Genomic DNA, 23,521 nt, shown 5'->3' on the forward strand with positions numbered 1-23,521 from the left:
TCAACCTCATTAGGGATCACAGTCTCAGAATAAGGGGTCGGCCATTTAGGACTGAGGTGTGGAGAAATTTCTTCACTCAAAGGGTTGCGAATCTTTGGAATTCTCTACCCCAGAGGGCCGTGGAGGTTCAGTCGCTGAGTATATTCAAGACAGAGATCGATAGATTTTTGGATACTAAGGGAATCAAGAGATATGGGATAGGGGGGGAAAGTCTTGAGGTAGAAGATCAGCCATTATCCTATTGAATGGCAGAGCAGGCTCGAAGGGCCGAATGGCCGACTCCTGCTTCTATTTCTTATGTTCTTAACCATGATCTAATTGAAGGCCGGAACAAGGTCGATGGGCTGAATTGACCTGTTTCTATGCTGTAGATTCTCTGCAATTATGTGTAGTGAGAAACTATTTAAATAGCAGGATAGCATCACATTGTATTTAGAGTCAATAATAATATTGATCTAATTTCAAATGTGCCAAGAACACGAAGTTTGAGAGATTTTTTCAATCACAATACATGGCTGCACACAGTCATCCCTCCCCATCTAAGATACATCGATGATGGCCGAGTTAGCTTTTATTTCCATTCATTTAGCTGGAGGTCCACGTGCAGTAGGACAGCGACCACTTTTGTTCCGAATCAACGCCGTTGGGGGTCCGATTGAAAGAGATTTCCCTTCTCTGACCAGTAGTGTCGCTGTGGAGCAGATTTAACTAAAGTGCAAAGCCTGACTCCCAAATAACTGAGAAATGGAGCAAGGTAACACTGGGTAAAATAAACTCAAACCTATAAGCGGGAAAACAAACTAATCGATTTAGTATAACGTGAAGTGAACGAAAATAAAAAATAATGAAAATGTTGTCCGTATTCTGCTATGTCCTGAGCGATTTACAATGGAGTTGTTAGATTTTATAATGAACATAAGAACATAAGAAATAAAAGCATGAGTAGGTCACTGGGCCCTTCGAGCATGCTCCGCCATTCAATAAGATCATGGCTGATCTTCTACCTCATCTCCACTGGCCCGCACTATCCCCATATCCATTGATTCCACTAATATTCAAAAATCACTCACGAGACATCAGAGAACTTCCTTGTAGAAAGATGTAAGTCACACTTCCAATATGTATCCATTTCAGCTGGAGAGACTCAAACGGCTTCCTCTTCTACCAATATGTAAGAAATGCATCAGAGTTCATCTTCGCTTCTAGATGTAGTGAATAATTTAGCCTGATTTAGATTGTTTTACATAGAGGGCTCGTCTACCAATATCAAAAGGATGGACACGATAAGCAGATATATCACCAACTGCTTTAATTCATTTACTTACGTTACAATTGTTGCTATCACTTGTTTCTCTATTAATGATTCCAATGATAAAGTTGCTACGAAATGACCAATATTTAGCATTGCTTAACAGAATCTTCTTTAGTAGAAGCACAATATCCTGACTTCAGTATTACAATAGCAGAGCCTTTGCTGGGTTAAACAACATAAAAAAACAATCGTTATCCAAGATTACAGTTTAGTGAGTGGTCCGTAATCTCTAGCCAGCATCTTGATGTATATGTATCATTTATACTAAACGGAGTCCCAGCTTCCACTTAACCTTCCCAAACCGTCGAACTAATGAAACGAGGTTCACCTTTAAATTCATTTTCTCTTACCTGCACTAAATCATAACTGTAGTCAGTCGCGCCAATATGCAATCTTAGCCAAGACAGAACTCCAATTAAAACCCGCAACGACAACATCAAGGAGTGTACAAAGGCTCTCTAGTCTATCCCGGGCCCACCATATATTTGCATAGATGTCAGGCAAATAACGGCTGGCGCTTGACATTTCCGCAGGGGTTCCCCGGAAAGAGATCGGTGGAGCCCCCAGAGAAACGGCGTTAACGGCAGTAGCAGCGCGGGATTTCAGCGTCGGTATGTTTAAAACAGAAACGTTTTCATCACTAAAAAAAAGTAAATTGGGGAAAAATTGGGCTGTTGAGTCGAGAATGCCCAACAACCAAAGTTTCCACTGGACTCTGTTGGGTCGGGCGAGCAGTCCTCTTCACATCGCATTCCGAAAATGATCTTCTTTCGGAGCTCGAATCGCCTCCTTCGAAAGAGTTTCAAACCTCCTCAGAAATATTATTACGAATATCAGAAGAATGGCCTGAATGACGATGAAGGCGAAGAGTCCGATCTGACACTGCAGAGCAATGTTACAGTACCAGTCCTGACAGGTGGAGACAATTTCATCCTCTGTTAGATACAAGATCCTCCTGCCCTGGAGCTCCGCCGGCGAGGAGCACTTTATGTTCTTATAGTGAGATCGATCTTCCTGTTTGAGAAGCCAGGATCTTAGGTATAAAATATTACAATCACAGGCCCACGGGTTGCTATCCAATGAAACTGATCTCAGGTGTTGTAGAGGGTCAAACAGCCCATTGGGGATGGCAGTTAGTTTGTTGTTGTTCAGTTTGATCTCGGTGACGGTGGCAGGAAAGCGCTCGGGAATTGTGCTAACATCCAGCTCCTGGCCGCTGCAGTTCATAAAGGTTCCGGTACAGCGACAGGTTACCGGGCACTGGAGGACCGCCACTGGAACCAAGGAGAGAAGCACGAGGAAAACTGCTTGCTGGCTCACCATTGACATCGTCTGGAACAGAATTAGCGGGTTAGTTCGAAATGATTGTGAGAAAATGAATAAAAAATACACAAAGGCAATATATAGAAAATACAATGCCTAGTCAAAACAGAGTAGAAGACATTTGGAAAAATTGAGTGCTTATCTGAAAATTGTAATCAAAGTAATGAGACATGATAGCCAGACACAATGCCACGAAGGTGGAGTTCCCAGCCATAAAAATTATACCGAGGGTTTATTCCTTAACGTATAATTGCACTAACGTTTCATTTCTGTATTTCAAAATATCTTATTCAACCAGAAGTTTAAACCTACATCAAAACAGCTTTAAGGAAAGGATTTAACAGCAAAGACTGGGATATTTTTCCACTATCTCAAATCTTGTGTCTTACAGGAGAACTCCAAACCTAACACCTTTTATATAGAATAATTTAAACATAGTTAAGTCATTAGTTGCGATTTCTGATATATTGATTATCGGACTGCCTATAAATTTATCTCATAGCTCCTCCCTGCTTTTACTAATGGTGTGGAGATGCCGGTGTTGGATTGGGGAGGACAAATGTAAGAAATCACACAACACCAGGTTATAGTCCAACAGCTTTATTTGAAATCACAAGCTTTCGGAACGCTGCTCCTTCGTCAGGTGAAGGAGCAGCGCTCCGAAAGCTTGTGATTTCAAATAAAGCTGTTGGACTATAACCTGGTGTTGTGTGATTTCTTACATTTGCTTTTACTAAAGCAGTACATGGAAGGATAATATAAATGAAACGTCAGTGTGGGCAGCTATACCCTCGTGTGATTCTCATTGGCTAAATGCGCCGCACGGTGTTACTGAGCCACGCGGACCAGGAAACTCCTGGATTCGGACTTCCATCTGTGCCGGGGAGCTGTTCTCAGCATTCAGGCCGAGGAGAGATATGAATCAGCCAGTGTATATTCTCGTCGCTCCAGTCTACTAGGAAGTGCATCTATCGAGTGACTTCATGTGCAAATGGGTCTGGGCTGTAATTGCTCGATCCTGGGATCCAATAAGTTGCCCGTTATGATTTTTCAGATTTATGCATGAGGAACAATGGCGTGGTCAAGGTGTCAAACCGTTTTGAAAGCCCATGGAGTCATAGAATCATACAGCACAGAAGGAGGCCATTCAGCCCACCGTGTCCGTGTCGGCTCTTTGAAAGAGCTGTCCAATTAGTTCCACTCCCCTCCTCTTTCCTCATAGACCGCATGTTTTGTCCTTTTCAATTGTATATATAATACCCCTTTGAAAGTTACTGTTAAACCTGCTTGCACCACCCTTTCAGGCAGTGCATTCCAGCTCAGGACAACTCGCTGCGTCATTATTTGGGGTCGCACTTTTCAACTACCTAACCATTGTTGACCTGCCAAATAAGTCAGCAACACATCAATAAACAGAAATGTTACAATGTGAGAGAAATAGAATCAGCCAATCACTTTTGACATCTTGAATGTGGAAAACGCACGTTAGGGAGACGAGTTTTCCATTTTTAGCCACCTCTGTCATAGCCAGTATTGCAGTGCACCCACGGTACTGGTACTGGTACCCTGTACTGCTTCCCCAGCTTATTTTCCATAACCCGTCGCTTCCGACATGTACTTTGTATGGGTCACCCTTCCTAATATCTCCTGCTGTGGCTTCTTCCGTTTCTTTGTGTTAGGACCGTGTAAATCGCTTTGGGACATTTCCCTGCATTAAAAGAGTTACATAAATGCACAGAGATTCTGCGGCGCTACAACCCGCTCTCCTGCGATTGACTTGGGCTAGAGATTGGTGCAACCCTGGGAGAAACGAATAAACGGGCGTTTTCCACGCCGTTTCTTTGGAAGTTCCATCGGACTCTCATTTAAATTAACAAGAGACCGAGCAATTTCGGAGCCACATGCTGCAGAATTGCAATTTTATTCGATTATGGCTGTATTCATTCGAATATAATAATCAATTTTACTATCCTTAAATCTCACGGCGACGCCACAAACGGAATATAACCAGGAGCAACCCTCATCATCCAACACTTTACTCCATATTTATAAGTCCTTGGCAATCATTCTTGCCCATTGGTTGCCAGAAACATGCAAATGTTTTTAATCTGCCATAAAATATCACAATCGATTAAAACGTCACACGCGATCGCACTTATTACATTAAATGTCTCAATTACCTTTCAGTGTCTTCCAATAGATATGTATCACCTCCCACTATAATCCCTCATCAGCTAAATTAAAGGTAGAGCAAATTCATACCCAACAAGTGTGCACAAGTATTTTGCACCGAAATAATTCAAATAAAACTCCTTCAATTCTTTTCAACTTTGAGTGACGATGTCAGGACGCCATGACTGCCGCAGATAGGGAACTCTGCTCAAGCTGATAAAGGGAGTAACCATAAACAAGCCGTTGGCGTAAATAAGTAACCCCACCCAGTGTCGCGCGTTACGACGTACACAGAGTGTGCACTGGATCAGAGCAACGCGTCACAGCACGAAACCACCAAAAGGCCATCGAGCTCTGTGGTTATTAGCAATTGAATTTTTATTAGTTTGGTTGGTTAATATTCATGGATTCTTTGTCCCCCTAATAATTCAGAGTAACTCGAGGCAGCACTAAAGGGAGTTGTTGTGTATTAAAGCATGATAGGCATCCCAGGCACTGTCCTGTACTGGCTAAAAAATGTGTACAACGTTTTAACGTGCATAACAACCCAAGAAAAAGGTCATGGGTCAGAAAAGAGCCATTGCTATCATTGAGCTGATCCTACTAGTATTCCATTTCAACCAGGCTATCGTCCAATTGCATTTTGAACTAGCGTCTTTGACTTATTTCCAGCATTTTCTGCTTTTATTTCAGAATTCCAGCATTTGCAGTCTTTTGCTTTATACCTGGCAGGGTAGTTTATTCCAATTGTTTATCACTCCTTCAGTAAAGGTTTTCCTCTAAGATTTGTTCTGGAATATTTAGCAACAAGCTGAATATTATTGTTCACATACAGCGAATCCATCTGCCCAATGTGAAACCTCATTGTATTTCACACTTGCAAACAAATTAAGGCCCGTCGAAACATTTTTTCATGTAGACTGTGTCTCCTTAAATTCATCCAACTCTGAAGTCTTTCCATCCACCATTTCATTGCCCCACGATTGAAGAAAGAAAATCTGGCATCTATGTAGTGCCCTTTACGATAACGAGGTACTTTTTTAAAGTGTAGTCACTGTTGTAATGTAGGAAACACAACCGCCAATTTGTGCACAGCAAGCTCCCACAACCAGCAATGAGATAATGACCAGATAATCTGCTTTAATGATGCTGGTTGAGGGATAAATGTTGGCCAAAGTGGGGAGAGCTCCTTCTTCGAAATAGTGTCCGTGGGATCTTTTCCGTCCACCTAAGAGGGCAGATAGTTTGCTTTTGTTTGGTTTAATGTCTCATCAGGAAGACGGCACATCCAACAGTGCAACATTCCCTCAGTACTGCACTGGAGTATTTGCCTAAATCTCTGGAGTGAGACTTGAACCCACGACCTCTTGACTCAGAGGCAAGAGTGCTATCAACTGATCCACGACTGACACGATTGGCAGCCCTGCCTTCAGGGATATAAGCCTTAGGGGGTGAAATTCAGTAGGTTAGCGCCCCCAATTAGCGCCTGGCAGGGACACTAACAGGGCGCTCAAGCAGTAGCGCCACAGTGAGGCAAATCGCGTGCTGTACAGCAAATTCGCCAGCCCCGTAGCGCTGGCGATAACAGTTGGAGCCTTGGTTCCTCTCGCCATGCAGATCATGACCACAGCAAGTGTGCAACACTCACTGGGTGCCCGAGCCGCAAACTTCAGTAGTGCCCCCTGCCTTACCACCTCACGCTGACAGCACCAGGAAGCAATGGCGTGAACCAGCTGGCTGGCGACTGGCAGGGCGCTACTTAAAGGGATGCGCCCCAGCTGTCAAGGAACTTATGTTCGAAAGGTCAGTTATAAGTGGCAGAGAAGCCAGGATGTATCTGCAGCTAAATAAAGGCTGCTTAGTCCCCGGAGCATTGCGGGTCATCAAAGTACTTTCCATTTCATCTCACAGCATATCGCCATTCTGCGCTACCCGACTCATTGAGGGCTGGTGTGCAGACTCCAGTGACCCTCCCCTTTAATGGCTGGAAGGCGCCTGCGCCAATGCTCACTTCCAATTACACAACACTTAGTATTCGTAAGATATTCATCGTTCCTCGAACTACTGCTCTCGCCGCATCTTGAGATCCACGCTCAATGCCATGCGGCACCACATGAACACTCTCGATCTCTCTCTTCAGCAGCACCAACTCACTCTATCTCAAAGCTGTCCTGGTCCACAGTTCCATTTCATCCTTCGACTCATCTGACACTTCAACAAAAAACTCTTATTCTTCCTTTCTGATGTCAAGGATCGCAAGCATCATCAACTCTTGGACACCAACGGCCCTCCGGAACCTTCTCCCCCTTCACTTTCCTCTGACCCCATCCCTTCTTCCAATCTCACGCCCTGCCATGTTTTCACTATCCCCTCTGACCTTCCCCTCTCTGACCCCGAACGATCAGTCCTCAGCAAAGGCCTGAGCTTCATCCCCGTACGCCCCCATCTCAATGAATTTCGAGCTCGGCACGATGCTGAGCTCTTTTTCCATCACCTTCATCTCTGTGCCCATTTCTTTGGCCAGAACTCTTCCACCCCGCACAGCTGACCCCTTCTCCTGCTTTCAAAATTCTTGTTCTACTTGGAACCAACCCTCTGGCCTCTTACCCACTCTAGATTTTTTCATTGCTAACTGCCAACGTGACATCGGCCGTCTCAATTTCTCTGCTCCCCTCTCTCACTCCAACCTACCTCCCTCTGAACTTGCAGCACGCCGTTCTCTCCGATCCAACGCTAACATTATCATTAAACCTGCTGATAAGGGTGGTGCTGTTGTTGTTTGGCGAATCAACATCTACTGTGCGGAAGCTGAATGCCATCTCTCCAACTCCTCCTCCTACCTCCGCCTGGACCATGACCCCACTAGCAAACATCAAACCATTGTTTCCAACACTGTCACTGACCTCATCTCCTCTGGAGACCTCCAACCTCATAGTCCCCCAGCCCCGCACAGCCCGCTTCTACCTCCTTCACAAGATGCACAAACAGGACTGCCCTAGTAGACCCATCGTTTCAGCCTGTTCTTGCCGCACGGAACTTATCTCTTCCTATCTCGACTCTATTTTTCCCCCCTTGTCCAGTCTCTTCCCACCTACATTCGCGACTCTTCCGACGCCCTTCTTCACTTTAACAGTTTCCAGCTTCCTGGCCCAAACCATTTCCTTTTCACTATGGACGTCCAATCCCTCTACACCTCCATCCCCCACCAGGAGGGCCAGAGGGCGCTCCGCTTCTTCCTTGAACAGAGGCCCAACCAGTCCCCATCCACCACCACCATCCTCCACCTGGCTGAACTTGTTCTCACAATGAACAACTTCTCCTCTGACTCCACTCACTTCCTCCAAATTAAAGGTGTTGCTATGGGAACCCACATGGGCCTTGGCTATGCCTGCCTTTTCATGGGATATGTGGAACATTCTTTGTTCCAGTCGTACTCAGGTCCCCTCCCTCACCTCTTTTTCTGGTACATCGATGACTGTATCTGTGCCATTTCCTGCTGTCGCCCTGAACTAGATAAGTTCATTCACTTTACTTCCAATTTCCACCCTTCCCTCACCTTCACATGGTCGATCTCCGACTCTTCTCTCCCCTTCCTTGACTTCTCTGTCTCCATTTCTGGCAATCGGCTTTCATCCACTACAAGCCCACTGACTCCCACAGCTACCTGGACTGCACTTCCTCCCACCCCGCTTCCTGTAAGGACTCTATTCCATTCTCGCAGTTTCTCCATCCCTGCCGAGTCTGTTCTGACGATGCCATCTTCCATACCAGTGCTTCCAACATGTCTTCCTTTTCCCTCAACTGAGGATTCCCCTATACTGTGATTGACATGGCCCTTGACCGTGTCCATTCCATTTCCTGCACTTCTGCTCTCACCCCTTCCCCTCCCTCCCAGAACCATGATAGGGTTCCCCTTGTCCTCACCTTTCACCCCACCAGCCTCCACATTCAACAGATCATCCTCCGCCATTTCCGCCACCTCTAACGTGATCCCACAACCAAACACATCTTCCCCTCACCTCCCCTTTCAGCATTCCGAAGGGACCACTCCCTCCATGACACCCTTGTCCACTCCTCAATCACCCTTAACAGCCCTTCCCCTTTGCCTGGCACCTTCCCGTGCAAGCACAGGGATGCAATGCATGCCCTTTTACCTCCTCCCTTCCCACTGTCCAGTGCCCCAAACACCCCTTCCAGGTGCAACAGCGATTTACTTGCACTTCTTGCAATTTAGTATACTGTATTCGCTGCTCACGATGCGGTCTCCTCTACACTGGGGAGACCAAACGCAGATTGGGCGACTGCTTTGTGGAACACCTCCATTCAGTCCGTAAGGGTGACCCTGAGCTTCCGGTCACCTGTCACTTTAATTCACCGCTTCACTCCAAATCTGATCTTTCTGTCCTCGGCCTATTACATTGTTCCAATATAGCTCAACGTAAGCTCGAGGAACGGCACCTCATCTTTCGATTAGGCACTGTACAGCCTTCTGGACTCAACATTGAGTTCAACAATTTCAAACTATAACCCCTGCACCCATTTTTCATGCTGTATGATTTTCCCATTCCCATTTGCAACATTTTAACTTTCCTGCCTCTTACAAAAGCACCTTCAATTCCTTCCTACCCTCCCACCTCCCTCCCCCCTACCCCCCGCGTTTCTGCACCTGCTTAATATCTGTTACATCTCCAGCTTTTTCCAGTTCTGATGAAGGGTCCCAGCCCTGAAACGTTAACTCTGTTTCTCTCTCCATGGATGCTGCCTGGCCTGCTGAGTGATTCCAGCATTTTCTGTTGTTACTTAGTATTCGTTATTGCTTGGAGCTAAACGCCACTCACCTACACCATTAGCGCCTGATTTAGCGCTCCCCTGCATTCTTTGAGCACTGAGACTGAATTTAGTGGACAGCAAGATTAATTAGCACTCAATTTCCAACTTCTCAAAAGTTAGCGCCCCTTTCTGGGCATTACTGAATTTCTCCCCCCTAAACTCTGGAATTCCATCCCTACACTTCACCTCTCTCCTCCTTTAACACCTTCTTAAAACTTACCTATTTGAAGAAGCATTTAGTCACCCATCTTAACCTCTCCTTCTTTGGCTCATGTCAATTTTTGTCTGATTACACTCTTCTAAATCATCTTGGGATGTTTAACTACGTTAATGGCACAAAATAAATGCAAGTTGTTGTTCGTTGTTGGACATAGATATAACAATTAATTTTTACGAATCCGGGGCTCTTTTACCCTGTGCTTTGGATGTCATGTTCTGAATGTCATTGAGTTCTGTAAAGTGAAAATGCCACAGTTCCCCTGTAACCAATCCACACAGCTATGGAGGGAGGTTATGCACTTCCTGCACCTTTTTGCAGTGAAAGCACTGTTTTTTGTCCAGCGTTAAACTGGGAAGTATACACCCTTATCTCAGACAATTTTCAAAGTACTACAGTTAATATTAAAGCTGTTGTCCTTTCCTAAAATATAGCATGGAGGACCACAAATGGGCTGTCTGTGCCAAAGACCATCTTGCCTTTGAGACCAAACGGATCAAATTATTGTTTCCTTAGAGGACAATGTTATTTTATATGCTCACTGCCTCATAACAGTCAGGGAAAATGATGGTTTGAGTTGCTGGTAGATTTTAGAAACAAACTTTTCCAAAAGTTAACATATGAGATTTACAGATCTTGGATCAGAAAAATTTAATTTCTCTGCTTACTGAAATATTAAAGGTAATTGTTTGTTGGGTGGCATTACTGCCACCCAGCGAACAGCAATGTGATAATGAACAGATAATCTGTTTTTGTGATGCTGATTGAGGGATAAATATTGGTTGGGACACTAAAGATCACTCCCCTGCTCTTCTTCAAAATAGTGCCATGGGAACTTTTACGTCCACCTTAGAGGGCAGACAGCGCCTCGGTTTTATGTCTCATCCAGAGGACGGTACCTCCAACAGTGCAGCAGTCCATCAGTACTGCACTGGAGTGTCAGCCTAGACATTGTGCTCAAGTCTCTGGAGTGGAGCTTGAGCCCAGAACCATCTGACTCAGAGGAGAGAGTGCTACCAACAGAGCCATGGCTGACACATCTAAGAAATACATTCTAAAAAATGTATTTTAACATCTTATGGGCTGATTCTATTTTTACTGATTTTTGAAGTGTTACATTCTCCATATCTTACTGGTCACTCTGCATCCATGTATTATTCAGCTGTAAATCCTTCATTCATTTGTCTAAATGCCTGGTATTTTTCTGGGGAAACAAAAGAATGCAGCGGGCAACTGATCTGATCTCTGCTGAACTACATGCCATAATTAGGGGGAAATTGTTAATTCTGGGTGCCCTACTGCACATATATAAGGGTACAGGTTTTGAATCATAGGCACTTACTCACCAATAACCTGCTCACCAGTGCTCAGTTTGGGTTCCGCCAGGACCATTCAGCTCCAGACTCATTATAGCCTTGGTCCAAACATGGACAAAGGAGCTGAATTCCAGAGGCGAGAGTGACTGCCCTTGACATCAAGGCAGCATTTGACCGAGTGTGGCATCAAGGGGTCTAGTGAAATTGAAGTCAATGGGAATCACGGGGAAAAGTGTCCACTGGCTGGAGTCATACCTAGCACAAAAGAAGATGGTTGTGGTTGTTGAAGGTCAATAATCTCAGCCCCAGGTTATCGCTGCAGCAGTTCCTTAGGGTAGTGTCCTAGGACCAACCATCTTCAGCTGCTTCATCAATTACCTTCCCTCCATCATAAGGTCAGAAGGGGGGATGTTCACTGATGATTGCACAGTGTTCAGTTCCATTTGCAACTCCTCAGATAAGGAAGCAGTCCATGCCCGCATGCAACAAGACCTGGATGACATTCAGGCTTGGGCTGATAAGTGGCAAGTAACTTTACGCCACACAAGTGCCAGGCAATGACTATCTCCAACAAGCGAGAGTCTAACCATCGCCCCATGACATTCAATGGCATTACTATTGCCGAATCCCCCACCATCAACACCCTGGGGGGTCACCATTGACCAGAACCTTAACTGTACCAGCCACATAAATACTGTGGCTACAAGAGCAGGTCAGAGGTTGGATATTCTATGGCGAGTGTCTCACCTCCTGACTCCCCAAAGCCTTTCCATCATCTACAAGGCACATATCAGGAGTGTGATGGAATACTCTCCACTTGCCTGGATGAGTGCAGCTCCAACAACACTCAAGAAGCTCAACACCATCCAGGACAAAGCAGCCCGCTTGATTGGCACCCTATCCACCACATTAAACATTCACTCCCTCCACCACTGGCACACTGTGGCTGCAGTGTGTACCATCTAAAAGATGTACTGCAGCAACTCACCAAGTCTTCTTCGGCAGCACCTCCCAAACCCGCGACCTCTACCACCTAGAAATGTATGGGAACACCATCACTTGCAAGTTCCTCTCCAAGTTACACACCATCATGACTTGGAAATATATCGCCGTTCCTTCATCGTCACAGGTTCAAAATCCTGGATCTCCTTCCCTAACAGCACTATGGGAGTACCTTCACCACACAGACTGCAGCGTTTCAAAGGTGGCTCACCACCACCTTCTTAAGGGCAGTTAGGAATGGACAATAAATGCTGGCCTTGCCAGCGACGCTCACATCCCAGGAATGAATAAAAAATGTCAGTCTGCTCATAGAAACCTTTTCAATGTGAATACAGAACAGAAAAATAGGGGAAGATCCCAAATTATAACACACATCTCATATATTCAGGGATAGAATGAAAGAAAATCAGATGATTATTTTCTCTCACCTCTAACGTCCAGCATCTTTCTTGTTTTATTTTCTTAATACTGCACTTGCCTTTATTTCTTTGAACTTGCCTCCCTTGTTGCTCCTAAGTTCAAAATATGTATTCCTTTATAATCTTATACATTGTCTCGTACTCTAACTTATTCTCTCCTCCGACTGCAAAGGATTAATCTCTTTAACAAAAGTAAAATACTGCGTATGCTGGAAATCTGAAATTAAAAACAGAAAATGCTGGAAACGTTCAGCAGGCCAGGTAGCTTCTGTGGAGAGAAAAGCAGTTACCATTTCCGGTCGATAATAAATGTCATCGACCTGAAACATTAACTCTGTTTCTCTCTCCACAGATTTTGTCTGACCTGCTGAGTATTTCCAGCATTTTCTCTTTTTTAGTTATGAAACTCTTTACCTCCCTTAGTAATCCTTTCTTCCTACCTAAACTGGGCGTCGGCTTCTTGGTTTTTCTTTTCTTCTCGTCTTTTCCACCTTGGTGTTGTTCTACACAATGGGTTTCAGCAATGAGTATAAATAAGGCTCTTGCAGGCAGTCACAGTCCTTTTTTCCAAACAGGGCTTATCAGCTTTGCTGGATATTTAAGTATATCCGGCCACTGTAGTAGCGTAGATGAGTTGGCGAGTTCTTTTTTTCAGTTTATCTCTGTCACCCTCTTGGAGCTGCATGTTATCTCAGCATGACTAGGAAGCGTGTCAAAGAGGTTTCAGATCTTTGCAAAACCCGATAGCAGTGGTCACTGTTATTACTCGAATGCAGTCTTTATAGTGTACCTACTACTGGAATGTGAACAGTATTTTAGCAGCAATGTAATTAAGGAGCGAGGGTTACAGGAAGATGGAATCAGAAAACGGGGAATGATAGAAGTCAACTGATGCGATACACTGAGCAAATAGTGAGAATTCTCATCCAAACATTAAAAAAATATGTTTACATGACTGCGTGTGCTAACTCTCATGCGATGACTGTAACGCTATATAAATGGAACTCCTCGTAAGAACAGATCAACAGAAGGCTGGGTGTGTTGGGGAGGTCATAAATGTAATATTTGGAAAAGATGCCATTGACCAGGGACACTAAACATATAAAGGCCGCAAAATCAGGAAGTTAGGTGAAGAGATATTCCTTAGATTACATTACCTGAGTGAAAATCTCCATAATATAAAGCTATCCAACTTCACTGTTAGAGTGCCCCACAGTGCAAAATGGGAAAAGGAAACCCAGACAGTACTGCAATAACAGTAAGAGATTGCTCTAATTTACGCGGTCAAATTTCAGTGCACCAAGAGACTCGGAAACATATCTATGTATAGATGTATGTGGTGGGCACGTGCAATTTCCGAGCTTTCCTTGAAGTTCGAACTTTCCAGTACGTTTCTTTTAAAATTTCTAACACAGGGTTTCTATTTTTCAAAACGCTTCATAGCCACTTTTGTTGCTTTGGAAAACGCATCTATGCAAACCTCAAATACACCAGGGAAAACGCAGTTTCTCCCGGACACTGTTGAGAAGGTGCAATGAGATGCATTATGACAGTAACGATGGTGACGCCCTTATCGTGCCTCTTTTTACCTATATAGTGCACGGATGATCCCTTAGACTATGAGAACTATATAACTATTCCTCTTTTGGTTTTTTAAAAAGCTGTTTAGTCGAAACTGTCCCGATCCTAGTTTATTCCAATCAAGTGGAAATGAGCACTTGAATTAGATATAGTTGAAAAGGAAAATGTTTCTGGGCTATGCTGAAAGGGCAGGGGATTGAGACTTATTGGAGAGCTCATTCAAAGAGCCGGCACAGGCACGACGGGCCGAACGGCCTCCTCCTCTGCTATACGATTCTATGGTTCTGTGATCAGCCAATATCTTTTGACAATAATAAAATAGATTCCACAGATCCTGTTCACGCGGTTCATGATACGGATAATCCAGGATTAGCTATAGAAATGGAACAAAAAGAGGGGTCTTAATCATATTCATCGTGAGGTCGAAACAGCAAGTCACCGCCATTATAATGATATGAATCTCGATTTAACTGCGTGAGTATGAGTTATATCTGAGTTTGTGCAGAAATGCAGATTATTATGAATAGTTTTTAAATATAAATTGAGTATTCATAAGGCAACATGCACATCACTGCCGATGACGGGAAAGGTATGTAACCAGATATTATCTGGTATGAAATTGGCAGCATACAAATCCATCTAGAAAATAGGTGAAGGATAGATTTCAATGCACCCTAGCCTCTGAGTCAGCAGGCCGTGGGTTCAAGTCCCACTCCATGGGACTTCAGCACAAAGATCAAGACTGACACTTCAGTGCAATATTGAGGGAGTACTGCACTGTCGGAGGTGCCAGCTTTCGATGAGTCGTTAAACCGAGGCCGTTGGAAACATAGAAAAATAGAAGCAGGAGTAGGCCATTCGGCCCTTCGAGCCTGCTCCACCATTCAATGTGATCATGGCTGATCCTCCATCTCAATACCATATTCCCTCTCTCTCCCCATACCTCGTGGTGCTTTTTGTGTCTGGAAATCTATCTACCTCCTTCTTAAATATATTCAGTGACTTGGTCTCCACAGCCTTCTGTGGTAGAGAATTCCATAGGTTCACCATCCTCTGAGTGAAGAAATTTCTCCTCATCTCAGTCCTAAATGTCCTACCCCATATCCTGAGACTGTGACCCATCATTCTAGACACCCCAGTGAGGGGGGGGGTCTAGAACGAGGAATAGGAAACATCCTCCCTGCATCCAGTCTGTCTAGCCCTGTCAGAATTTTATACGTTTCAATGAGATCCCCTCTCATTCTTCTAGACTCTAGTGAATACAGGCCTAGTCGACCCAATCTCTCCTCATAGGACAGTCCTGCCGTCCCAGGAATCAGTCTGGTGAACCTTCGCTGCACTCCCTCTATGACAAGTATATCCTTTCTTAGGTAAGGAGACCAAAACTGCACACAGTACTCCAGGTTTGGTTTCAACAAGGCCCTGTATAACTATAGCAAGACATCCTTGCTCTTGTACTCAAATCCTCTTGCAATGAAGGCGAACATATCATTTGCCTTCCAAACTGCTTGCTGCACCTGCATGTTTGCTTTCAGTGACTGGTGTACAAGGACACCCAGGTCCCTTTGTGCATCAACATTTCCCAATCTATCACCATTTAAATAACACTCTGCTTTTCTGTTTTTCCTACCGAAGTGGATAACTTCACATTTATCCACATTATACTGCATCTGCCATGTATTTACCCACTCACTCAACTTGTCTAAATCGCCTTGGAGCCTCTTTGCATCCTCCTTACAGCTCACAATCCCTCCTAGTTTCGTGTCGTCAGCAAACTTGGAAATATTACATTTGGTTCCCTCATCCAAATCATTGATATATATTGTGAATAGTTGGGCCCAAGCACTGATCCCTGTGGTACCCCACTAGTCACTGCCTGCCACCCTGAAAAAGACCCATTTATTCCTAATCTCTGTTTCCTCTCTGTTAACCAATTTTCAATCCATGCCAGTATATTACCCCCAATCCCATGTGCTTTCATTGTGCACACTAACCTCTTATGTGGGACTTTATCAAAGGCCTTCTGAAAATCCAAACACACCACATCCACTGGTTCTCCCTTATCTATTCTACTAGTTACATCCTCAAGAAACTCCAGTAAGTTTGTCAATCACGATTTCCCTTTCATAAATCCATGTTGACTTTGTCTAATCTCGTTGATATTTTCTAAATATCCTGTTATCACATCCTTTATAACAGACTCTAACATTTTCCCTACTACTGATGTTAGGCTAACCGTCTGTAGTTCCCGGCTTTCTCCCTCCTTTTTTAAATAATGGGGTTACATTTGCCACCCTCCAATCTGCAGGAACTGTTCCATAATCTATCTTTTGCTAAAAAAAAATTTGTTTATCAGAGTGAAAAATGTCAGTGCTGGGGAATCGAGCATTTTCCGCATGGGGAACCAAATGTCAACTCAAAGCATTGGCAGGTCCGGTATAGCACAGGTTAGATGCAGGTACACTGTACCATTAAACACTGTCAGGTTAGGTAAAGGGTGGCCAGGTGCAGAGTAAATTATATTTCTAATCCGCCCAACAACGTGTGTGCTCTTTTGAAAATTATAATAAAGAGTAAAAAAGGATGGTTTGACAGAAGTGCATTTGTCCTCATTGGAGGAAGAACATTAAGTGTGGTCACGACCGAGGGCATTCAAATCTGAAAAGCAATGTTAAGTGAGTTATTTAATTTAAAAGATGATCATTGAGTAAGAAGAGTAAGAAACACACAATCGACAATTGGAAGTAAGACATTTTGGTCATCAGAAAAGTAAAAGGCTCCATCAAACCTACTTAATGTTAATGTTGATGAACTTTTTTAAAAAGCTAGAAGAATATGTTTGACTGAAAGCTACGGTAGAAGGTACAGACATGGACGATCAAATACTCTAAAGATCACAATCGCTCAATTTCTTAGGTCAAGCTACTCGCCAGTTTGCAGCTAACAGCAGTGCGTGTGTTCCTCTGTCTCCAATCCATCATTCTTCTTGCCGCTCATTTGCTGCCTGTTGCAGTGCTTCTTCGTGGCATTAATAACTTTTGATATTGTACCAGGGTTTATTCCCTCTGGCTAAATTTCAAGAAGCAGTTTTGATGAGTGAAAGCTTTCAGAGAATTTAGAAAAGCTTCTCAAATAAATAGTTAACAAAAAGTCTGTACCAAAACTTTGTTCCAGTTTGTATTCAGCTTTTTTTGTTAACAGTATTGGGAAATTAAGTACTTAAAAAAAAGTTTTGTGTTATGATTGAGGGGTTTTGTGCAGATTCCAGTGGTAACATTATTTTGCACAGAATTACTGCATTTCTTTATAAGTCTAATTTTATACCACATTGTTTTCTGACGAGAAACCATTCAGACTAAGGCTTCCATACTGTGTTCTTCTCACGTGGCCACACCCGATGGGTACAAATCATATACTTCAGTCATCAATGGATTACATATCCTAAAGAAGTACAGAATTGCAGAAATCACCAGTACACAGAAATGCCTCATTAACCATAGTCTCTGAACATGAGAATCTCTCTACAATACATTGTGGATCTTAATGAAAAGCTAATTCTGCTGGGAAATGCACCACTTTCAGAGACTGCAATGTGTACCGGTTTCTACATGATGCAGTCATGATTACGAGCATTGTGGGTGTTAAGTATTAATCTCAATAACAATGATATTTTCTACAAGTAAACCAGTGACATTCATTGCAGTTATTACTAAAATAACGTTCTGTAAATTCGAATGTAAATCAGCAGATCTTCAAGTTGGAATTGGTAAACTCCAAACATCCCAGCAGGTATGACTAATGTTTATTGAATAAATAGTTTCACAGTGAGACGCAATAGCATGGGGATTCCTGATGGCATCATTAACATCAAAGTGGGATATGGGAACAATGAATGAACAAGAAGCAGAGCTAAGAGGGTATAGAATATTTAGTATAAAATCAGAAAATGCTGTAAATACTCAATAGGTCAGGCAGCATCTGCGGAGACCGAAGGTTATCGACCTGAAACGTGAACTCTATTTCTCTCTCCACAGATGCTGCCTGACCTGCTGAGTATTTCCAGCATTTTCTGTTTTTATTTCAGATTTCCAGCATCCGCAGTATTTTGCTTTTGTAATAGAATATTTGTTAATAGGTCTATTTGCCTGGACAGGAATTAGCATTATTCTCAATACAGGAGACAAGGGCAAGTGGTGAATATATAGATACATATTTCTTACATAGTAATGAAATAGACTCACACCACAGTGTTAATTAATTCCGTTTTAAATCGGCTGAAAATTATGAATGGGGTTGAAGGTTATAGGCATAATATAATAACGGTTACAATATAATACAGACCATGAGGGTTCCAAATCTGTTAAGAACCTGGGAATACAACTAGTCAGCATTGCATAACATATATTCTGATGTATGGCATCCTGATTTTTTCAAGAAATAAATGTATAGAATTTCCCCGTGAGCGGTATTGCTTGTGGCTATTAATTGTAAATGAAGACATTGTCGAGTGTCAGTGTCTGTACAAATTGCGTACGTCCCATTGGGAGTATTTGGCTTGATGAATAGATCATTCTCCTTCAGTCATTTCCTTCATTATTACGTGGCCACTCCTAATGCGAGCTGCCAATCTATAGGCAATGGTGAAGTGGATCACAATTCCACCCGAAGTATAACATCGTGGATAATCATGGGAATCCCAGAAGAAGCATGCAGAGATCATCAACCAAACGGAAGATGAGTGAATCTGCTTTGGATTTGGAGCTTGACTGGACTTTCCACTACTGTACGCCTTCTTTTAACACGTACTGTAAAATCAGTACAGTGTCATAGCACTGATCAATGATATTCAGATACCGACTCACCACAGACGAATGTGTGCTGAAACCAATTGAGGCCTGGGGTGACACATGTTCAGTTTTTTGACTGGACAGCTCAGTTTTTATGCGAGGCGTCAGCAAATTTCTAAAGCTGTAAACTGACAGAAGTTTATTCTTCAAAATATAAGTTCCTCTCGGGTGGATATAAAGGATCCCATATCATTATTCAAAGAAGAGCAGGGGAGTTCTCCTGCTGTCCTGGCCAATATTTCTGCCTCACCCAACATCACTAAAACAATTAGGTCAAGTATCTCATTGCTCTTTGTGGGACCATGCTGCACGCAAATTGGCTGCCTACATTACAACAGTGACTACTCTTCAAAAGTACTTCATTAAATGTGAAGTGCTTTGGGATGTCTTGACATCATGAAAAGCGCTATATGAATGAAAGTTCTTTATTTTTCTATTTATTTCTGTGTAGTATGAACGTAGGAACGGGGTAAACCATTCAGCTCCTGGATCCTGTTCTGCCATTCAGTGAGATTATGGCTGATCTGTATCCTAACTCCATCCATCCGCTTTGGCTCCAATCCCTTAATACCCTTGGAGAGCAAAAACCTATCGATCTCAGATATCAAATTATTCGTTGAGCTAGCATCTATTGCTTTTTGTGGAAGAGAGTTCCACACTTTTACCACCCTTTGCGTTACGAAGTATTTCATAACTTCTCACACAAAAGCAAAATATTGCAGATGCTGGCAATCTGAAATAAAAACAGAAAATGCTCAGCAGGTGCTAGATACGCCTTGTCCTAGACGCCCCCGCCAACAGAAAAACTTTCTATCTACCCTATCAATTGCTTTCAAAACCCTAAAAACCTCAATCATATCACCTCTTAACCATTTATATTCCAGGGAATACAAGCCTAGTTTATGTAATCTCTCCTCATAAACTAATCCTTGGAGCCCTGGTCACAGTCTGGTGAATCTGCGCTGCACTCCTTCTAGGGTGTGGTGCCCAGAGCTGTACACAGTACTCCAGATGTGGTCTAACCAGGGCTTTGTATTGCTGTAGTAAAATTTCCTCCACTTTATATTCTAGCCCTCTAGTTATAAAGGATAACATTTTATTGGCTTTTTGATCATTTGTTGTACCTGGCTACCCTTTACAAGTCTATTTTGGCTTTCTATAATCAGCTTAAATTACTTTAAGGGCTCAGTCACTCTGTCCTTAATTATAGATTCCAATAACTTCCCCACAACAGATGTTAGACTAACAGGTCTATAATTTCCTGGATTCTCTCTCTCGCTCTCTCTCTCTGTCCTTTCTTAAATAATGGAGTTACATTTGCAATTTGCCAATCTAAAGGGACAATTCCTGAATCGAGGGACCGTTGGAAGGTTATGGCTAAAGCATCTGATAAAGTAACTGCAATTTCCTCATCTACTTCCTTTAAAACCCTGGCTGGAAATCATCAGGTTCTGGTGATTTGTCAGTCTTTATTGTCATTATTTTTTCTAACACTGTTATCTTGCTTTTATTTACTTTAGTGAGTTCCAGTCCTTGATTCATTATTAATTTCCCTGAAATGTCAGGTATATTATCCTCTTCCCTTACTGTGAAGATTGATACAAATTAATTATTCAACAAGCCTGCCATTTCCTTATTTTCATTTGCAATATTACCCGCACCTGTTTTTAAATGGCCGACATTACCTTTGACTGCCAGTTTTCTTCTAATATAATTGTAAAAACCTTTTGTGTTAATCTTGATATCCCTCGCAAGTTTCTTTTCGTATTCCTTTTTGCAGCTCTTACTATATTTTTAGTCTTCCTTTGCTGTTCTTTATATCTCTTGCCATCCCCTGGATTTACAATACTCTGCACTTTTGTATACTCTTTTGTTTAGTTTTATGTTATTGCTTACCTCATTTGTTGACCATGGCTGTTTTATTTGATAAGTAGAACTCTTTATCTTTATGGGTATATAATGGTTCTGTATTAAGCTAACTTCCTTTTTGAACACCTTCCACTGTTCATCTGTAGTTTTACCCGATAACAGTTTTAATAAGTTTGTTGTCATCAGTCTCTGTCTCAGTCTGTTAAAGTTAGCCTTACCAAAATCTAGAATCTTGGTAACTGTGTTAAGTTTCTCCTTTTCAAACCTAACATTTAATTTGTTCATATTATGATCACTGTTAGATAAATGTTCCCATCTGTTAGATTATTAACTAAGTCTGGCTTATTACTAAATCTGGTATGGCCTGCAATCTTGTTGGTTCTAGAACATATTGCTCCAGTAAACTATCTTGAATGCACTCAAGAAATTCACTACCTTTCCAACTTGAGTTACTCCACTCTTCCCAATCTATATGCAAATTAAAGTCTCCCATTACAACATGTTTCCTACATTACAACAGTGACTACACTTCAAAAGGAGTTCATTGGCTGTAAAGCAGACTTGTTGAAAAATTAATTTGTGTCAGTCTTCACAGTAAGGTCATGAAGGTGATATATAAATTCAAGTCAGTCTGTCTTTCCTTCTTTCTTTCCTTCCTTCTTTCCTTCTTCAACTCTGCTTTTGCTACAACTCTCTCTAATCTCTGAATTAATAGATTCTGCCACTTCATTGCTGCTATCAGGAGGCCTGTAGACAACTCCCACTATAGTTTTAAGTCCGCTCTCGTTCCTCAATTCTAGCTGTAGAGTCTCCACTGATTGGTTTCTCATACCTATATCCACTCTTACTAATGTTGTAATAATATCTTTAATCAATAAGGCTACCCCCTCCTCCTCGTCCAGTTTCCCTATCCTTTCTAAAGACCTTATAACCTGGAATATTTAACTCTCAATCATAACCATCTTGCAGCCATGTCTTAGTAATAGCTACCATGACATACTCTCTAAGCTGTATTTGAGCCTCTAATTCACTCAATCTATTTCTTGAACTCCGTGTGTTAATATATAAAGCTCTTATTTGGGCAAGAGACCCTAACCTTTACTTCTGCCCTGTGCTGTCTTTCTCCCAGCATTTAACTTAACATGTTTCTTATTTGTCACTCCTGCTGTATCTGCTTTAATTATTTTAGTATTCCCTTCAACTGGAGTGTCTACATTAGGTTAAAGTCCTTTTTACCAGCCTATGTATCCTATCCGCTAGGATCCTGGTCCCAGCCTGGTTCAGGTGCAGCCCACCCGAATGGTACAGCTTCCTCCTGTCCCAGTACTGGTGTCCCATGAAATGGAACCTCTCCTTCCCACACCACTCCTTTAGCCATGTGTTCACTATCCTGATCTGTTTGACCCTACACCAATTACCACATGGCTCGAGTAATAATCCTGAGATGAGCACTCTTGAGGTCCTGCTTTTTAATTTAGCTCCTAACCCCTGATAGTCCCTCAGTAGGACCTCCTCCATTTTTTCCCTATGTCATTGGTCCTAACTTGGACCATGACAACTTGATCTTCCCCCTCCCTTTCCAAATTCTTTTCCAGCCATATCAAGATATCCCTTACCCTGGCACCAGATAGGCAACACACCGTTCAGAACGTTGGATCATGGCTGCAAATTATGCTATCTTTCCCCCTAATTATTGAATGCCCTATAACTACTACATTTCTATTCTGCTTCTCTCTGCTTTAGACAGCCCTCTGCTCCATGATACCTAGGTCAGCATTGTGGTTGTCCTCCCTGTAGTCTTTCTCCTTATCCTAACAAGTATCAAGTACATTGTACCTGTTGGATAGGACCAGTGTCTGTGGGTCCTCCTCTATCTCCCTTCGGTCCCCTTTACCCTGCTGACTGACAATCACGTTCTCCCTTTCCTGTATCTGTGCTTTCCTGTGGAGCGTGATTGTACTCTGGAGAAAACGATCCAGAAATTCCTCCCCCTCCCTTTTGTGTCGGAGTGTCTCTAACTTGCACTCCTAATGAAGGACTCCGAGCTGGAGTGTCTCAAGGCAGAGGCATTTTCTGCAGTTGATTGACTGTCAACTTCCACTTATTGCAACATTTTAAAATTTAGAAATCCAAGTTAGATTTCAGTTTGATAACAACATGCTTTCTCTGTACTACTACTCACCCACTACTTACAAGTGAATTCCAACTTGCTCCAAATTCCCGCTGTTACTCTGTTTAACAAGCCACAGCATTTAGCAGATTCACTCAACACTCACCAAGCTCTGTGCTTAAAGGTCTATGATGTGGAGCATTAGCTATGAACGGTTAGTAAGGCTTTCAGTTTAAATTCTATTATCACCACAGAAAACATCAGAATTCAAGCCATCCCCTGCACCTTTCCTATCCTGCCCAATTTTTCATTTGAGAACAAAGGGCTAGAAATTCATTATAGGCTAGGAATGAGCGGTATCATTAGAAAAGTTTGAGAATTAGCGCCAGGCGCTAATGCTTTAGACTGCATGCAAAATTCATTCTCACTGCTCAAAGAAATGATTGGAGTCCTAATTCAAGTCTTAAAGGCCTAGCGTTACACTTAAAGGGTGGACCAATATCAGGTGCAGTCTAATCGCAAC

At 42.7% G+C, this 23,521-nt stretch overlaps 1 protein-coding gene across 2 annotated transcripts; it reads right to left on the bottom strand.

Moving 5' to 3' along the window:
• Positions 1 to 1,294: 1,294 nt before the first annotated feature.
• On the bottom strand, positions 1,295 to 13,247 carry gp1bb (glycoprotein Ib platelet subunit beta). Of its 2 annotated transcripts, none has more exons than XM_085961949.1 (2): positions 13,032 to 13,247; positions 1,295 to 2,644 (listed from the first exon to the last, which is right to left on the bottom strand). In XM_085961949.1, exon 2 carries the CDS (start codon positions 2,639 to 2,641, stop codon positions 2,054 to 2,056), a length of 588 nt encoding a protein of 195 aa, XP_085818075.1. In that variant the 5' UTR covers positions 2,642 to 2,644; positions 13,032 to 13,247; the 3' UTR covers positions 1,295 to 2,053. The 2 variants fall into 2 exon arrangements, with proteins under 2 accessions (XP_085818075.1, XP_085818076.1); XM_085961950.1 differs by lacking the exon at positions 13,032 to 13,247 and adding an exon at positions 4,816 to 5,846.
• Between the last annotated feature and the right edge of the window lie 10,274 nt (positions 13,248 to 23,521).

The sequence above is a fragment of the Somniosus microcephalus genome, chromosome 19 (genome assembly GCF_052327205.1).
Source record: "Somniosus microcephalus isolate GS21.2 chromosome 19, FLI_Smic_1.0, whole genome shotgun sequence".
NCBI classification, from domain to species: Eukaryota; Metazoa; Chordata; class Chondrichthyes; order Squaliformes; family Somniosidae; genus Somniosus; species Somniosus microcephalus.